This window comes from Macrosteles quadrilineatus, unplaced genomic scaffold (assembly GCF_028750875.1).
Source record: "Macrosteles quadrilineatus isolate MER2022 unplaced genomic scaffold, UCM_ALF_1.0 Scaffold_7__1_contigs__length_78375512, whole genome shotgun sequence".
NCBI lineage: Eukaryota > Metazoa > Arthropoda > Insecta > Hemiptera > Cicadellidae > Macrosteles > Macrosteles quadrilineatus.
In genome coordinates, this window is record NW_026542600.1 from 31,541,064 (window position 1) to 31,561,399 (window position 20,336).

Consider the following 20,336-nt stretch of genomic DNA (forward strand, 5'->3'; position numbering starts at 1 on the left):
CGTTAAAACAGTATGAAAACCCTCTGCCTAAACTATTCTAAATTAAACTAATATTAACATAGGCCTAAGTTAAATAGTTTTCTGCTTTAACCTAATAGATTTATAATTTCTTTGATTAAGGAAATTGATATAGCCTAATTTACTTTATTTGTTTTTTCTCTTTCAATGTTAGATAACTTCTAGAGACAGAAGAGAACTTTTACAGTCTTCGCTATGAGTGATCAAGAAAATGAAGACTGCTGCTCAGAAGCAAGTTCAGTGCTCAATAATGGGTCTGTTGTATCTACTGTGCCTGATCGCCACGGCTTTCTTGGGGGATCCCAGTACAGCCCTGAACCGTAAGTAGAGCTGAAAAAATACAGCACACCCTACAAAAATCACTCCAAGAGATTATTTAAGTAGCCATGACAAGTGCAACAAAAGGCCCATGTTCGGTCCCTGCTAAACTCCAATTTTTGTTCATATTAACTGTTCCCGTATTTGAATCGGAATTGCTCTCTAGAAATGACATTCAGCTTAGATATTTGTTCTTTTAGCAAATTTCCCTATAGGGAAGTAGATATTACAGGATGTATACCAACCGGGAAACCCGGGAGAACCGGAAAAAAACCTTGAATTTGAAGGGACCTTGTAACGTTCCAAATTCAGTTATGGTTATAGCTTCAAGGTCACACCCACTCCTTCCCCCCACTCTACTTGACTCATTGTGGCCTGAGCGCTCATTTCAAGGTAATTGCTCAACCCCTGGCACCCTTCTATTGTTTTATCTTTCCATTCTGGTGTTTCTATTCTAACTTTTTATCATTAAATCTCTTGCTTACGTAGCAGTAGCAGTACCGGTACAGTAGCCGATTTTTCTACTTTAAGACAGTACATGAAAACCAAAACACTTCTAGTTATCCAAGTGGCCGGAGACGGAACAATTGATCAATTTATTGCCTCCATACATACAATGGCTGTAAACTATTATGGCAAGCACGAGTTGAGTTTCATTTGACCTCGGTAGTTCCTCTCTGCTTTATGTCTGTTCATTCCAGATTAATTGCATCGTAAAGCAAAAAAGCCGATAACGACTATACGTGATATCTGTATTGCATCATACTGCTTCTTCTTCCAGCTCACAAATATTTTAGGCTAGACAAAAGTAAAACTCAATATCAAGAGGTGGAAGTTCTGCTACCACCTGAAGCATTTTTAATTTTAAGATGAACTAAAATGTTTATAAAATAAATATCAGCATATGTAAATTTTTCCATATTTTTAAAAATCAGAACCGGGAACCGAGAACCGTTTTTTGGCCAAGAACCGAACCGTTTAAAAATGGAACCAACACATCACTAAAAAGAACACTGTATTACCCTAATAAAAAATGGACCCTCAGCCAAAGGATATTGGCTATAATTCCAAATTTCCTGGTTCCATATAAAATTCTTTTAAAGCTCATGGACTTAATTCTTGGTAATCAAAATCTATGTACAGCATCCAGTTTTTCTGTTTCCCGGTTGGCTGAACACCTTAATTAATATTTCAGCTTTGATTTCAATTTAAATGGCCTACAGCAGTGCTCGATTTCAGGGTGGCGATCGACCGGGAAAACCGGGAAAACCGGGAAAAGTCAGGGATATAAAAGATTCTGGAAAAGTCAGGGAAAAGTCAGGGAAATTTGCAAACGGTCAGGGAAAATATGCATTTTAATAATTGTGTTAAACAAGTAGATTGGCGATATATATTGATGATTACAATAGAAAAGTATAACCACAGAATATTTACATTACTTAAAGTTGAATGAATGTTGTTGCGTGGATACGTTTCCGCCGTGAGTCCGCATTATCGTGTTGACAAGAGGTTTCGTCTGCTAGTAGCAGCGAGGAAATCGGGCGGGGGACAGTGGCCCAATCCCACTCTGCTCCTTGGCTTTATTGTTATTAAAAATGACTTCAATAATTAAATAAATTTTGTTTCTTCTACAAATAACTATAATTAATGATTAATATAAACATTACCAAAATAAATAATGGGTTAATATTGATTGCAAGAATTATTTTTTAGCCTACCGATAATTTATGACTTAACTGAATGAACGTCAAATAATTATGCTATCTAGGGTTGGTCGAGTACCCGAGTAGTAAAAATATTTGAGTTTAAAAAAGATTTTTGAGTGGTGTAATCGTTTTTGTGAGACCCCGTGAGGCCGCCTGCCACCCCTCCCCCCTTCACCACCACCCGCATTACAACAGCTACGTCGCTAAGTATGCCTCAAGGTCACTTTCGTTGCTCAATCTTCTCTTTCCCTCCCTCCAGCCATTCGCCTATGTTTGTTGTGTTTCTCTACGGTTGTCTCCCTTCTCCCTCTCCCTCTTTCTCTCTCTCTCTCGCACACACGCACGTACACACTCTACCTCTGTTCTAACGTTGTTCTCAATATATTTCTTTCTTTCTGTTATCAAAATTACAGGCCGGATGACTAAATGTCTCACACTAATGCATTAGTTATTTACAGCCTAACATTTACAACATACTTCGAATTTTAAATACGGACTATTTTGTTCACGTAGTTTCTGCAAACATTTGTAAAAACCAATTTATCATTTTTTCGTGATGTAAAGTAAGATGTTACAGTATGTTTTTCAATAAAATATATATACATAACTGATTAATAATAATAGTTAGTTGATATTGAAATTTGTTTTTTAGTAGAACACCTCAAAAACAAAGAATAGAATGTCGGATTCTTGAATTTGGTGGGTGGTGGGGTGGGTAGTGACGATTATGATGATGCGCGTGCTCAGTGACTCATAGCGAATCAGCGACTGCGATTGCGATAACGAGACCGTTGTCAAGACAACGGCTGGGCGATTCCATTTTTATGGAAAGTGGGGGAGTTCGTATCGGACGTTGACGACACGAAAAGTGGTTAGTAGTCAGAGTCTTGGTCGGCCATTACTTACCGGTATTGCGCAATGTAAATGTTATTGTTCGATTGTTTTTTCAGTATGATTTGGTTTTGAGTGTCGTATTAATTAATCGTTTCGTCCTAATATTATATTAACGATGTCAAAACTGACAGTTTTTCAAGAAAATTGGCTAAACGAGGTTGAGTTTAGTTCGTGGCTTGTGCGTGTACCACTAAACACAAAAGTGGCTAAGTGCAAAGTTTGCCAAAAAACATTTAATTTGAGTAATATGGGCCGCCGCGCTGTTACGAGTCACATGACAGGCGAAAAACACAAGAAAAACATGCGAGCTCGTCAACAGTCTGCTTCTGTTAAATGTTTTTTAACTAGACCTAGTGAGTCGCAATCGGTCCCGTCTGGTTCCAAACCCTTAGAAAGTGAACAGCAAGCAACAACGACGGACTCAAGTGCTTCAAGCTCTACGGATACGGCTATTATGGTTAGGCCTACTCAAGAAGATGCCAACACATTTCGTGGGCTAAAAAGATTTTTGTTTAATGACAGTGTTACAAAATCTGAAATTATATGGGCTATACAAAGTGTTATGACGCATAAGTCTCTGCGAACTGCAGGCAGTGATGTAAGTATTTTTAAGCATATGTTCCCTGACAGTGAAATAGCACAAAAGATGCAAATGCAGCGTGACAAAGTAGGCTACCTTCTCGCTTATGGCATTGCCCCACATTTCCAAAAAGAACTGATACAGAAAGTAAACACATGCGAATTTTTAGTTGTTGGATTCGATGAATCATTGAACAAAGTTGCCCAAAAGCAACAGATGGATATTAATATCCGCTTTTGGGATGATACCTCTGATGAAGTAGTAACCCGTTATTTAACTTCTGAGTTCTTAGGCCGTGCAACAGCTGCTGATCTAGTCAATGCCTTTAAAGATGGTCTTAAATCTGTAGACGTAAAGAAAATTCTTCAGATTTCTATGGACGGACCTAATGTTAACTTTAAATTTTTGAAAGACTTTAAAGATGACATGAACAGTGAGCCAGATGACAAAAAAATCTTAGATTTGGGCAGCTGTGGACTTCATACTTTACACAATGCTTTTAAGTCAGCAATGATAGAAACAGGTTGGGGTATCGTGCCATTCCTTAGAGCCCTGTATAACCTCTTTAAGGACAGTCCGGCTAGGAGGGCTCACTTCATTTTTGTTACAAAGTCTGAATTGTTTCCCAAGAAGTTTTGTTCAGTTCGGTGGCTTCACAATGCTGATGTGGCTCAGCGAGCAATAGACATTCTTCCAAGCCTGAAACTTTTTGTTGAAGAAGTAAACAAATCCAAAGCCATCAACACCTACAGTTTTGATGTAATTTCAAAGGCTATATCAGATCCGTTGCTTCATGCTAAATTGGAATTTTTCAAAGGTCTTGCTTCTGATGTGGAGCCTTTTTTGACACAATTCCAAAGTGATGTCCCGATGGCGCCTTTCCTTTTTAACGATCTGACTACACTGGTAAAAATACAGATGGATAGAATTGTAAATCCAGAAGAATTAAAGAGAGCAAAATCTGTGAAAGAGGTAAAATTGGAGAAAAGTAACCTATTGCCCTGTAAAGATGTAGCTATTGGTATCGCCACAAAAAATGCTATTTCAAAAGTCAACAAAAAAAATATCTCTGACCAACAAATTTTGAAATTTAGAGAAAGTTGTAAAAATGCTTTGTTAAAATTTATCAACAAGATGTTAATAAAGTCACCTTTGTTTTTTAAATTGACTAGAGCAGTATCATGTTTCGATCCACAAGTAGTCACAGTGAATTTTGGTCTCGCAAAGAAGAGGATGGAGCTACTATTGACAATTTTGTTGGAGAATAATTGGATCACTAGCACAGTTGTGGACAAAGTCATGAGGGAGTATGAAACTATTTGTCAGCAGCCTGAGTCCATGATCCAGTTAAAAGCCTACAATCGAAATGTTCGTCTTGACAAGTTTTGGAAAAATCTTGTAACCGTTGGCTCAAGTCCACATTTACTTAAAGTTTTAAAGTTGGTCTCAACCCTTTCTCATGGAAACGCAAATGTTGAAAGAGGGTTTTCAGTTAATTCAGAATGTGTAATGGAAAACATGAAATGTGAACTTCTCGTAGCAAGGAGGGTCGTTTATGACACAATTTCAACCAAGGGTGGCATACAAAACTTGGATGTTGATAAGCTCCTCATACATTCTGCCAGAAATGCCCATTCCAGGTTTGTCGAAGCTTCAAAAGAAAAGAAGAGAGTTATGACAGAAGAAGCAGAGAAGAATGAGAATAAGAGGAAAGCGCAGCTACTTTTAAAGGAATTAGAAACTAAGAAAATAAAAATTCTGGAAGAAGCTCAAAAACAAACTGATCTGCTGAATGAGCAGATCAAAAGTATTGTAAAGAAAAACTAATGATGTGGATGTGAAAAAATGTAAATAAGTTGTACAAATGTTCGTGGAGTGCAGTGTAAATAGATTGTACATAAACTTTGATTTAATAGGAGTGGTTGAAAACTTAGCAGCACTACTACAGCTGTAAGTATACTAATAAAATTCTACTCAAAATACCAGCAGCAAGTTTATTTATGTTATAGAGTAGGCCTATATCTGATTATCTGAATAGCCCAAAACTAGCAGTGATAGGCTAGCCTATATTTTTTCACTTTCTTTTTTCTTCTTATCATCTTGATCTTAGTATATATTTGGGTAAGCCTACTCCATCAGTTATTAACCATAAAATATTTATATTTTAGTAGGCCTAGCCTATTTATTCGACTTTTTACGTTCAGCAATCTATTAATGAAAAACCTGAAAAACGCTTCTATAGCTTGAAGTCAGTAATTTTTATGTTTTATTTAGTGATTATATCTAAGTAAGAACATTAATTTAACGCAAATCACCTGTATTTTTGGTCAGGGAAAATTATATATTGGTCAGGGAAAAGTCAGGGAAAAGTCAGGGAATTTAAAATTACTGATGCAGTAGCCACCCTGGATTTGCAACGGAACACGGCGGAACAGTGTTCTAGTACCTACCTCTCTTTCGGAAAAATAACACATTGGCATAAAATAGGTACGAAACACATTAAATAGTTGATAAAATAGAAGAATTACCTTATCCAACCACAGTTGCTGGTATGACGACTAGTTTCGTTCCTTAGAACATCGTCAGGTCAGGGGGTATGCAACCACATCATCAATGTATTAATACATTGTGGTATGTCAAAATATTCTTTAAAACACTGTCAGAATCACAATAGTAACAGGTTACAGTTAAATAGGTATACATAAAATAGGTTACAGTTTCGGCACTTATATTTTCAGAAATCATGCTCTGGCCGACAGTATAACCTTTTGTCTCCAACGGGGGTTTGTAGTAGCCAGATGTATGGATAAAATACATATTGTATATATTGTACGTATGTATTTGTATTAACTGACACTATTACTGTTCTCAAAGTCCATGTAGTAACAAATTATGATTTCTGATTTCCAATCTATGATCTCCAAAGAATATATTTTCTAGCCCAAAAACGAATCCACATTTCATATAGGCCTCCATGTTAAGTAAACACAATTAAAACATAGGCTAGGTTGTATATGATAAAGGTTCAATTATACTAATTGGGAGACAAAATCCTACCCTCTCTGTCATCTAAAACAACAAAATATTAATTGGTTTTCTTAGTTAAAAGCAAATACTGATTATTAGCATCACAGGTGCTAAACTAATTATGATGATCACTTATAAAATGATTTTTAGGCTTTATAGTAGGTCTATAGGTACTTAGGTTTAAGGATCTTTTTTGTTTCTAGAAAAAGACTGAGTTCGCCTGCAGTTATTCTTAAACGAGAAAGGAAATGGCTTCAGATGCTGGAAAATTGGGAAAAGTTCATGTCACAAAACTACAAAAAGGTAATTAACAACTATCAACAACCAAGAAATGTGGTACAATAACACCTACTGCACAGTGATTATATAAGGATTTTAAGTAACATTCCGATTTCCTATCTGTTGATAGATTTATTTTAAGCCTTAAAGCTGCTGAGCAGCCACCGATTTCTGCTGTCACCTCCCTGCTGTTGGATTATGGATCTTTTAAACAGCAGGGAGGTGACAGCAGAAATTGGTGGCTGCTCTGCAGCAATCACATCCCGCCAAGGTTGCCCCCAAGGAGGAGTCATCTCGCCCTTGTTGTAGGCATTGGTGGTGGATGACCTTTTGAGAGAGGCTGAATGAAGAGACATGGACCTCCAAGCCTTTGCAGACGACTTGGACTACTTGCTCTTATCACTGGACATGGCCATTCCAGGAAACACCTCCACACTCTAGGAATTGTGAATGACAATCAGGAGTGTCGACTTTGCAACATGTCCTATGAGACTGCAAAACACTTTATTCTAGATTGCGATGTACTTGGGGCTAGGAGAAGGGCTCTGTTTGGTTTGAAGCAGCCAGGTGATGAACCAGATGCTAACATTGGGCAAATCTCCTCTGCACCTAGTCAAAGACACAGGCATAGGCTTACCCAGTTAGCGGCAAGTGGTATGCACAGTAAGCTTCGGTTGACGTGCTTGGACCACAAGTCCACCCCTCTCACAATAAATAAAATACATACTTCAATATATACTAGCCTTTGCAGACGATTTAGTGCTCAAAATTAGAGGGAAACACACAGCCACTGTGGAACACCTCACCCAAACAGCTGTGAGCTTCATTGAGGGATGGTGCTCAAAAGAGGGCTTCGCCATCAACCCGGGCAAAACGGAGCTAATCTCGTTCAAGAGAAGGAGAATAAAACTGATTCCCCCCGAAATTTGGGGGAAAAGAGTGATGTCAGTGAAGGAAACAAAAAACCTTGGTGTCTTCCTTGTTCAGAAACTTGCCTGGAACGTCCTCGCTAAAGGCATAGGAGCCTTCGGAACCTCAAGAAGAATCACTATCTGTTATTTGCATAGCACCAGGGCACTCTATGTTGTTTGTGCCACCGATTACCAGAAGGTAATCATTCATTGTAAGTTTTTTTGTTGGTTTTCAACCTCTTCAATAACATGCTCCATTCTTGCTCCTGGCCTTATGAATGAGCATACATTAAATGAAGCCCTCTGTTCAATTAGATGTCCTAATTTTTTTCCGTGGCAGTCGCTGAGAATAATAAGTTTAGATTTCTCGTCCTTTTTGGTTAAATCACTTAATTTTCCAGTATGTTTTCTTGTTAAATTTTGCTTTCTTTTTGTTAAATTTTGCTTTCTTTTATTGCTGTTCGAATTTTCATTTTCAGTTGCCAATGTTGTATTCGCTCCTGTCTCCCCCTCCGCTTCATCCAATATAAGTATGTCATAGCTGTTAGTGCATTCAAAATTTGTCTCATTGTTACTAGGATTAATCCCTGTTCTTGATTTTTGCCTGACCAAATGCCAATGGTTTATCCTGAGATGTTCTTTCCATTGGAGGGAAACAGTGAAGACTTTCATTCTTAGTATGAATATCTTGCATGAGTTTTTTTTTTTTTTTTTTTTTTTTTTTTTTTTTTTAATTTTATTCCTGTATAATTTGTATTGCTGCTTGAAGGTTTCTATTTTCTGTTTAGTCTTATCCAGTTCTTGTTTCAGTATTTGTGTAAAATAATCCTCCCTACTAGATTGTTTTAACTCATCATTTAGCGTCTTTGCTGAATCAATTATATTTCTAGTTCAGAACATTTGTCACTTATAATACCATAATGTTTCATTGAAGCTTTCTTGACTACCATGCCCACTAGGAGTGGAGCTGCATGCTGTATTCATGAGTGTGGATAAATTAAGAGAGGTATCTTTAATTGGGGTTTTTTTAACCCTGAACTGTAGTAAATGGGCTCGTGGTTTTGTTAGTAACTTAAGCTAACTCCCAGGCGGCTTTAATTTCAACCAAAGCTTTCTTGTATATTTCCTTATGTTTTTGAGCTACTGACTCTGTAGTAAATTTAAATATTCTGTCCTGGTAATAGAAAAGATCTCCTTGGATACCCATTCAACATATACAGGTTGAAAATAAATAGATACAGATACAAACCCAACATATTCAGATGGGTATTTCAACCTTGCCAAAGTTTAAGTCATTTTCTTGAAACAATAAATGTTGTCCCATTTTTATAACAACACCTTTACTCTCCCATTCATGTAACTGTATCTTTGATCAGTTTTTGATTTGTGTATAAACCTGATGTTCAGCATTTATCACACATGGTACAAGACAAAATATTATTTAAATTAACCAAAGCAAACAGGAAATTAGGTGTGATAATATTATGAACTATGTGACTAATAAATCAGTATGAATGTAGATAACAAATCCTTATTCTGTCTAGCTTGATTCTTATCACAGATGATGATGAACTTATGACCTAGGCTCAAGTAGTTGACAACTGATTTGTTTGTGAGCGATTTCTTGAAGATATAGTGTCTGATCAGTGCTGTAGGTACATTGACCTAACTCTTTATATTATTTGTATACTTATGGATTATTTGTGCACTGGTTGTTAAAATACATATAATGGTAAGTAGTGTTTTTGTAAAAAAACTTTTAATTGTCTATGCAGAAGGTTGTGTAGGCTACAAATATAAAATTATAATAACTGAATTAGCTAGATCCACTTATGATTTACAGGCATACACTTATAAAAGTTTATTTGTTTGTCAATGTCAAATAAACTAATTTATAAAAAAAAACTGTTCTAACCTCCTTGCAATGAGGCTAACTTTGTACTTGTAACTCCTAAATTTGTAATCAAATTAAAACAGTATGCACAATATTGTACAGGTATTTATTATATTTCCAGCCAGCTGCAAAATAAAAAAAACTATTTATACTGTTTTTAATGCCATATAGTTAATATGAATTAGTTTTTACCACTTTTATTGAAGAGCACAAAATTACTACATTCATACTTGGCAATGTCAACATAACCTCACCCTCAACATAACGGAACATAAACTAGGACTAAAAACTTCAAAAACACTTATAGACCCCTCAATGAAAGACTGGAAAGGCTTACTGAGCCTAAATAAGGGTGACATCAGATAACTAATAGGGATGCTAACTGGGCCTGGACCTATCTTAAAAAAACCCCATTACCTAAAATTCAATAATCATAATCACAATACCAGATTTAAAAATAGTGCCTTGTTAGAATCACATCGTCTGAGTAAGACTAGCAAGAGCCACATAGTGTTATCAACTAAAGTATATAACCTTTTAAAACACAATATTGATGCTTATCCGCAAGAAAAATTTAAGTCCTTGTTTTATAATTGGCTATTAGACAACCCTTCTTATAGCCTGGACGATTTGTTCAAATCTGGCCAAATAAATCTTTGATTGTATAACCCTGCTGCTAACCTGTTGCTTTATCAGGTCCTTATATTGTTGTTTATTTAGTCATTTGTACATATTTTAGTTATTAAGCCCTCTATTGTTTTTTAAAAATATTGAAAGTGTTTTGATTTTGTTTTGTTTGACAATTGATGTATAATCATGATTTTGACTTTGTCGATGATCTAATGTATCCTTATGACAAATAAAGATTTTTATTATTATTATTATTATTATTATTATGAAACATCTTAGAACCATAGGAGGTCACAGACAGACCAATGCAGGCAGGTTCTGTGAAAAAGAGATTGAGACCACTGAACACTTTGTCCAGCGCTGGCCCAAAAAAGGTTGAAGTCTCTGGAAAGATCACAATTGGGACCTCTAGAGATGAGGAAACCGGTCAGAGCTCGTAGGCTATGCCAAAAGCCTAGGACTGTCAGACTGAGTTGAGGGGTAGGTCAACAGGCCGAAGTAGCAAGGGGTAGATGAATACCCCAAACCCCCCCCCCACAAAAAAAGCCTTAAGGCTGGTAAAAATTGTACCATGAGTCTTTTGATGTAGTTATTTTATTTAACTTCTTCAACTAAAATCAACATATGTCTTTATTTGAACAATCTAGTTAAAATGACTTGTATATTGTTATCATAGGTAAGAGAGCGCTGCAGAAAGGGTATCCCTCCGTCAGTAAGACAGAGAGCTTGGATGTATCTGTGTGGAGCTAAGCTGTTGATGGATGAACACCCACGGTTGTATCAGGATCTCTGTAACCAGGAAGGTGACTCTCGCTGGGTCGATGACATCCGTAAAGATCTCCACAGACAGTTTCCCTACCATGAGATGTTTGTTGACCAAGAAGGCCATGGGTACGTTTGATATAATTCAATAATACAATTTACCTTTGTGCAACAGTTTTTAACCTATAACCACTTGTACTGGCACATCTTGATGTAAGCACACAACCTAAACACAGTCATTCGGATTGCAAACTTCTAAAATATGTTTGTTTGGTTAAGAGGGCTTTTAACCAGAAAGTATGTTATGGTAGAGAGAACCATCAACATGCTTACCTGATGAATGGTGAATAGATTGAAAAAACATACAGCACAATTACAAACAAGTAAAAACTCCAAGTTCCTTTTATGATTGTAAAGTAACAAACAGCACAATTACAAAAACATAAAACTACAAGTTTCTCATTTGATTATAGTGTAAACGCAGCACAATTAATTTAATCAAACACTACAAGTTCCTTCTTTGATTGTAGAGTATCTATCCTTCTTTTAATAATGTAGAAGAAGAAACAATAATCAGTTCCTAATTGGTTTTACATTACTTGTCGACAGTCCCAAATTGTAACATTTAAGTGCTAGTGCTAGTCTGCATGTTTCAACAAGCTACCATTTTCAAATGCTTCATTTACTAAATACATTAAATCCGCTTTGAATAACTTTGTTGATATTTAAAATACTTGAAACATACATAAAAATGAATAATTTAGGTTTGAAGGCTTATCACATGTACACAGCATTGCCAGTACACAAGCTAGTACAGATTGGTCGACATTGTATATTGTATTTCTTTGTAAGCGTAGGCCTACTGCTAGAGGTGTGCGGATATCCGAAAAATCTGGTCGGATTCAGTTCGGTTCGGATATCTGTATCCGAACCGAGCCCAAATTTGATATCCAACCCTATCTGTTAAATATCCTAATTTGTCGGATAGACTATGTTTTTTGTAGACCTTTTTTGAACATTACAGCTCGTGACACGTTAACTAGCACTTGGGCCTAGCACGGGCAGTGTTGGCTGGTGGAGGGTGGAGGTAATGAGTGGACTGCAAACATTTCCGCTGACTCATGGGTGGTACGCCCTGTGTTTTGTGTACTTAAGCGCCTTTACGTTCGCAACAGTGAACAGTTAACGCAACCCACATGACGGCACATAATGTTTTTGAACTAGGCTAGTAGTGATTGGTCAAGTGCCAGCTTATGTGTCACAAGCTGTAGGTACATACAACAGAATTACACAGCTCAATTCGAGCAGGAAATATATTTAGCACTTTTTTTTAGTTTTGTAAAAAAGCTATACATTTAATGTTGCTGGCTACTGATAGTAAAAATTTAGCCTCAATTTACTTTTTTACCTGGTAACTGGTAAAAAAAAAACTCAATAATGCACAGTGTTAATATTTAGATTAAATCATTGACTTTCTTTACAGTCAAAGAGACCTTTACAACGTACTCAAAGCTTATTCAATCCTCAACGCCAACGTAGGCTACTGCCAAGCTCAAGCTCCCCTAGCTGCCTTCCTCCTCACACGAATGCCTGCACAAGAAGCCTTCTGGTGCCTTGTCTCGATCTGTGATAACTACTTGGCTGGCTACTACAGTCAGGGAATGGTAACAATGTTTTTATGTTTATTTGTTAATCATTATATTGTTGTACATTCTTTAAAATGGTAAAATTACCTCTCAACATCTCGATCCACTATAAAATGTATTATAATTTTGTCTTTGTTTCTCATCACATACTATAAATCAGCCTAACTTCTTGGTTTTAAGTGCATTTTTAGCGACGTTGAGTTTACCGGTAGTTAATGGAAATAACATTTATTCCATTTATTCATTATTCTTTTAAAAAATCATTGTGGACATTTTCCATCTCGATTTGCACATTAATTTCATAAATCTCACAAATTAACTGTTCCTATTGCATGATATTGTTTACCACAAGGCTGGTATTTATAAATAAACCCTCCCTCTACACTATTGCAGACATTGGATAGATTTACTGAACATGGTAGCTCAGTGGTAGCATCTTGGGTTTGTAAGCCGGACAATGCTGGTTCAAGTTTGACTACATGCACTATCTTATCACTCCATGTTACTCATACCATAACAGCTCCTCACTATATTTAGATTACCACCCAGATCAGCATGTCCACGGTGATTGGCAGTTGAGGGGAAAAAAATACCACCGCAGCAAACCTGCACACTCAGCGAATTTAATTTGTCTGATTGGAGTTTTACTAAAATATTTTTGTTTCCCATTTACGAAACATTAGATTTAACGACTGCTTAGGAAAGTATTTTTTTTTTAATGTTAATATTATAATATGAAATAAATACATTTGCCAAATACATAATTTCCATAAACAAGCAAATTACAGCACTATTCATTTTCTCCCTAAATAACAGGGGAATTTAAAATGTACATTTTTGTGGAATTTTCTCTGTTTCAACCTTTAATTTCACTACAACACTTCAATGTACAAAATAATCTGTTTTTTAAGCTCTACAAGATGGTCGCAATGGAAATTGGGCATTTCCATGTTTTAAGAGTAAAAATAAAAAATAAACAACTTTTGAAAATTTAAAAAAACCCATAATACTCCGTTCATATGACCCAATCTTGCTGGTTCACATACTCATCATTCAAGTTTATCCCGCCTTGCACTTTCAAGCCAAATTTTATCAAAACCGGACCAAAATTCCTCGAGTTATCGCATCCACTGATATATATATAGCCTATACGTTAAGGAATAGTGTTTTTTGACTGGGGACATAAAAATGAGAAAATAAATTGGTCCCGAGTCTTTTTAGTCTTTCCCGGTATTTTTTTTGTTTTTTTTTTCGTTCACATCCAAGGACGCTAGTTCTAGCTCGGAACTGTTTTACACATTACTTCAAGCTAGACCTCAGGGTGTCTACCAACCGGGAAATCCGGGAAAACCGGGAATTGTACTTAAATTTTTACTGGCCATGAAGTGTACGGGAATTGTCCTTAAATGCCAGACTATGTCCTTAAATTTTTAATGGGCCATAATTTTATTGATCGCTAGTTGGTTAGGAGCACATAAAAGGTTTATCAGATGTTTGTTTACATTTTCATAATTTATTACTAGAGTAATTATGCAATAAAAATCCCATTAACAATCTCAAACCCATTAATATTTTATCACGACAATCAAGTGTCAAGTCAAGTACTTCCAAGAACTGTTGACTCAGCAGCTAGCTCATAAAAGTTGTATCACTTTTATTCCTTTACAACTTCTTTTTTTATTACTAGGGTAACTATTATTAGATCCCAAACCTATTTTATGTGAAAATAATAGCTTTATAATGGCTGTTAAATTTCACTTCTTACTTGTACTTTCGGCCGCGGCCAGTGCCTAGTGCCATAAAACTGTTTATGGTTTCATATTAAACATGTAAATAATCTACAGTCTTATTTTGTAAGTTAACCCCTTTTTTATGGACATTTTATCTTTCAATTGACAAAACCACAAGCATTGTTGTTTGCATTAATGTTTTATCACTATGTAGGCCTGCTTGGTTTCAAATTATGTCATTGCATTTTCTGTATCTTTGTCTTATATTGTTGGCTATTCAGGTTTCAATGTTTTTTTGTTTCCCATATATTTATTTATTGAGTTGTATGCTTTAAGCAATCTAAATCTTTTGAACTAGAATGATGATAGTGACTTTGCTGCTATTATAACCTCATTGTTTGTTACTCAGTTTATATAGGTCCTCCTAAATAATAAGGTCTAGGCCTGATGGGTATTTTGATTCTTGAAAGAGCTGTAAAATATATTAAGAAAATGTAATTGAGCCTAAGATAAACAACTAATGATTGCTAGGCTATGTGTGGATATTAACTTTGCAAATGAAAATACAATAATCTTACTCTGCGCTTATTGCTTATTAATAGCCGCTTACCATACCTTGATTTTGTACTAAGAATTGAGTAACAATATGCATTAAAGATTTTTTTTTTCAAAAGTAGTCGAGAGCCTAACGTTGTGCCAGGGCGAATCATGCCAAATTAATCGGCCTGTATCGGATAAGCTATGTTATGAAGTTTACGTGACCGATGGAGATATTTGTCGCTATCGCAGGAGACAATTATTGCGTTTCTCTGTTACACTATAAAAGCTTTACCTAAAGTATAGGTAGGCCTATGTTTGTTTACTTTAAATAAATTACTATTTTGTAATTTTTAACTCTTATCTATTATTATTTACTTTTCTCTCTGGTACAACTACAGTGAATAACAAGATTAATACAGTTTGACAAATCAGGAAAATTATTCGGTAGGCCTAATGACACCGACAAAGGTTACGTCAAAGTGTCCTTAAATGTACGGGAATTGTCCATGAATTTTTTATCCAGAATGTAGTAGACACCCTGTAGACCTAGAGGGTTGCGGCATTATAAAATAGGCTAGATAAAATCCATTGATGATTAGATGAATTTGAACCTGGGACCTCGGGCACCAAAGCCCCACTCTATCACTAAACCAGCTCGCTCCCCGACACCTACGGTAATAACTACTTTCCTACAGGGAAATTCACTAAAATACTTCCCTATAGAGAAATTTGCTAAAACCCAAAAAACAACACTAGCCTATTTATGTCCTATCATGTTATGTTAATGTTGGAATAAAAATAATATTCTTTTTTCTTCAGGAAACCCTTCAAATTGATGGTGATATCCTGTTCGGACTATTGAAGAAAGTAGCACCTAACATTCACAAACACCTGGTAAGAGATTATTACTATAACTTGATTATTATTATAGTTGACACACTGTAGAGTGAAACTTATCTGGACCAATCTCAGTTAAGTCTAGAAGGAAACTCTGAGGCAGATTATTTAATTGTAACAAGAAATTAACTGCTTGCTCATAATCTTGATAGAAGGCTATTTTTTTCGATTAGGTCAACGTATCTGCTTGTGAATTAGTTGCACAGAAGTTAGTAGAGAAGGCAGTGGCGGTATGTAAAACAGCTGATTTTACTTCCCACGTTTATCAATGTTTTAGGAGCAAAAGCTTTAAAATTTCAGTCTAAACTCTAATCTATCTGTGCTGTCCAGTAATCTGGCAGTTTAAGATATTGATTTTCTAGTCTATTTATATCAGTGTTATAGTCCTGTCCAGTTGCAGCTGACTAAAAACTTTAGTAATCGAGCACCATGTCAGAAAATCGAGACAAGTCAAACTTTGATCCTCGTAATATTACATGCAACTGAAGAAAGCGTCTGTGGAAATAGCACAACCGTAAACTCAAAAATCTCTGATATTCATGATTTTGCTTTACTAATTTTAAAAACTTATTTCTTTTCCCTCATTGCCATCCTCTAGTCTGGCACTTTCTCTAATTCGGCATTACCTAGTTACAATATGGGGTTTTATTGAGGTCCTCTGAACTTTTCAAAACTAAGCAATATAATATATATTATTATATTGCGGTTGTTAAACCAAATTATTCCAAGTTAAAATATATTATTTTTTACCTGCTTCTCTGCATAGTCAAATTATTGCTTATTGCCACAACTAGTTTTGATTGTCAGGAAGTCATCTTCAGGCGTGAAGGATGTCATAATGGCTTCATCAGAAGGTTGTCGACTCACATTTACTGCCTCATTAAGTGTAACATATTTATTTATTTTTATTATTAACTTACCATCCTTAGTTAAAGTAAAAGCAACAAAAGTAATGCAATAATGTGATTTATTTATTAATTTATGTACATAACCCTTTATATGAATGTGCTCACACTACATATTACGCCTGTATCAAGCCACTTTTCTGTGTTATACAAATTTTTATTTGTTTGCTTGGATTCAGTAGTTTCAAAGTTAACTGTAAGTAAAACCATGTCCTAATGTTTGCGTCTGTAAATAAGTATTTTCATTTAATTAAACCAGAAGTTTTAAGATAGAAAATATAGTATGATGGTTGGGAAAAACTCAGTCTCTAAGTATTCCTCTCTGTAAATAATGTTTACCAGCATACTTTTTAGCTTGCTCGTTTATAATTGTTCTTGTAATAATCTAATTGATAATTCTTTCCATTTCAGAAAAAACAAAAGATTGAACCTATTCTCTACATGACTGAATGGTTTTTGTGTGTTTTTACAAGAACCTTGCCATGGTCAACAATCCTTCGTGTTTGGGACATGTTTCTATGTGAAGGTAAGATAAAATTATTTCAAAAGTGAAAGCTGACTCATTTGTTAGAGATGAACTACAAAGGATTGTTCAGCTTGTATAGGCACAATTACTGAACAAGATTGTAATTTTATCCATCATTAATGGCATGGTCAGTAGTATCTTCCTAATTTGTTTATTTACTTTCCGAGCTCATTAGTGTTGTAGAATGGATGATATGACCCATCCAAATGTTGACCATATGCCTTATTCAGTGATTGAATGTCTTAAAACTTGAAAACAGCTCATGGCAATTATTGTATTTATTTAGCTTAAGATAGCCTATATAGCACTATTTGGCTACTATCTAAACCAGCGGTTCCCAACCTGTGGGCGTGGGTTCTGGCCAAAAGAATAAAAAATATAATTAAAAAAACTATTGTGAGTTTTAACAGTTAATATTAGAATAGAGATGGTAACAATTAAATTTAAACATTCAAGTCACTCGAGTGTGAACTTTACTATTTCATTGTATTTTTCGATGGTTTAACGTATAACAAATGAGTTCACTGTTAGTGGACAGGCAGAAAGATAGCGATGACTCGTCATACATCAAGGTCAACTTTTTTCCCTTCATTTTTTTGTCAGGCGATTTTCAAGGATATGAACTGGTTTACATTAAGAAGTTTTTCATAAACCACTTCGTTTAGTGTACAGGTCACCTAAAAAGTGAGCGGTTCGATTTATCAATTTCCGTCCACCCACTGACGCTGCTTTCGCAGAACTCTTGAGTACGCTACCACTCAATAAAGTAGATGTTATAAATAAATATTTATATGTTTCCCTTTTGTAGTTTTAAATCGCTCATAGTTTTGCGATGAATTGGTGATTGTTTAATAGTATTTTTTAAGTGCTCGATAACATGTTTTACTAAGACTTTTTTGTACAATTGTGGTTTTGCTGTTACCGTACTATTTAAAAAATGAAAAAAAAATTTAATAGTGTTAGTAAAAGATATAATGATATAATACATCTTAAGATTATATTATAATCCTTATTAATGCAAATTTTGATGGTATAATTTATTAAATTGGTAAAATCTTAATTTAAAATATGTTTTATCAATTAGAGAGTAAAATGTCTTTTTGTTTTAAGATTGGGTTTAGTAATTACTGTCTTCGTTTTTATAACTTAATTCATTGCTTTTAAACTTTTGCTTCCACATTGCTTATTATTTTGGTAACTGAAAGGTCTACTCGAGGAGCGCGGTAGTTCTCCGTTAAAGGCGTTCTCCGCGGTAGTCGCGTAGTGGTACAGCTGTCGCCCCCTATAAAGGAGATTAGCTTTCAATTTTCATGTAGATATTTTCTCCTCGTCCTTTAGATAACAAATTTATGAAACTATTTACTGCGTCATATGACTTAAAGAACTTAACTTTGACATACTTTTATTTTTAGATTATTGATGGTGTAAGTGGTTACTCGCCAAAATTCGGTATAATTACGTTGTAAACACCGCGAAAACGTGAAAAATCGGCTGGGAAATACAATAAGTATACAGAAATTTCTAAATTCCACTTCTGTGGATACCCTGTTTATTTTGGAATCCACATTATTCTCCCATTACTCCACCCAGAAGTACTTAAAATAGAGGCTTGATCAAGAGGTTGACAATTGAAAATACATTTTTGAAAACTTTCTTAATATTAGTATGAATAGATAAAATACATTGAAGTTTTTTCACTTCCTCGCCATTCGCCTGAAACTGATAGACAACTGTAACTGGCCTCATTGTCCAATTATGAAGAGCATTTTTCCCAAATCCTTAAATCACTTACGTCCTTATTACTTCCTTATATCTCTTAAACCAAAGAAATATAATCACAGAGCGCAATTTACAACTAGCAAGGGCGCTCAGTTTCCCTTCCATGGAATAGTGGTGGGGTAAAGAGTAGGTAAAGGAGTAAAGAACAAGGTGCTGTTGTCGGATTTTAACAATTTTACTTTGTGGTGACAGGAGCTTGATTCAGACAACCCCCATGACTTACAACAAAGTATTTCATGTAGAAGCAATCTTGCATGACATTGCCTATATTTAATATACTTAATGTGATAATTCTGATATGCACTATACAGGATGTTCCGTAAGTAAGTAGCCTACAAAGAATTAAGGATTAGGTTTATTTAGCCAAAATAAATCGAAAATTAAGAAAAACATTTTTTTCCAAAAATGCCTCTTAAGCGAGATGTAAGTCTGCCATTTTCTTTTGTGTTTTAAATTTATATCTTAAGAACTATTTCAGAAACTTAGTATACAATTTTATCAAGTCATAATGTGTTTACAAAAAAATAATTATTACAAAATATTTGTTGGTTTCAAAATGATGGTCATTTTAATTTTTATAGCTTAAATTAATAAAGAATGGCTGATTTTATTACACCCTGTATACTAAGAGTTAAATATAGAACTGAGGAACAACTTTTACAATTCTGTTGCCTTTGATTTCCTTTCCAACAAGTACGGTATACATACAATTCTTCTAATTTTTCGCTGCTTTAAATATTATTTTTTCAGTAATATAACAAATAAAATTAATTCAAAGGCAAGTATTATATAAATAAGTTATTCCCCAACAATTAATTAGTAAAAAAAAAAATAGTAGTAAAAAAAATTTCCTACTTTTTAAAATGATACAACAGCTGCATAATGTCAATAATGTTGAAAAAAACTATGTTGCAGGAGTGAAAATACTGTTCAAAGTTGCGTTGGTGCTTCTAAAACTGAGTCTGAACGCAAAATCACTTCAATCTCTAAAGAAGAAGTGTCCAACTATGTATGAAACTCTGGAAGCACTGAGGAACCCCCCACTACACATCCTGGAGGAAGACTTCATGGTTCGCGAGGTAAGAAGTTTATAGGATTATTTTGAAAAACCAAATTATACTAAAATTGGCAATCGGCATATATCAATGTTTTTTCGGTACTTTCTTACTAAACGGAGGTCACCCATGTACAGTGCGCTGCGACGGTTAGGCTAGGTTGGGTTATAATAATTTTTCATGACTCATCTGGTATCGTTCGATTCATAACAGAACTAGGAAAGTCCTACAAACATATT

At 35.1% G+C, this 20,336-nt stretch overlaps 1 protein-coding gene across 1 annotated transcript in view; it reads left to right on the forward strand.

Moving 5' to 3' along the window:
* Positions 1–20,336, forward strand: part of LOC128997871 (TBC1 domain family member whacked) — a 34,354-nt gene that overhangs the window by 8,125 nt on the left and 5,893 nt on the right. Inside the window, exons 2-8 of the mRNA XM_054423650.1 lie at positions 173–338; positions 6,747–6,846; positions 10,934–11,148; positions 12,503–12,683; positions 15,755–15,829; positions 17,149–17,263; positions 19,958–20,121. Coding sequence (XP_054279625.1) covers positions 214–338; positions 6,747–6,846; positions 10,934–11,148; positions 12,503–12,683; positions 15,755–15,829; positions 17,149–17,263; positions 19,958–20,121 — 975 coding nt within the window. The 5' untranslated portion in view covers positions 173–213. The remainder of the gene's footprint in view (positions 1–172; positions 339–6,746; positions 6,847–10,933; positions 11,149–12,502; positions 12,684–15,754; positions 15,830–17,148; positions 17,264–19,957; positions 20,122–20,336) is intronic.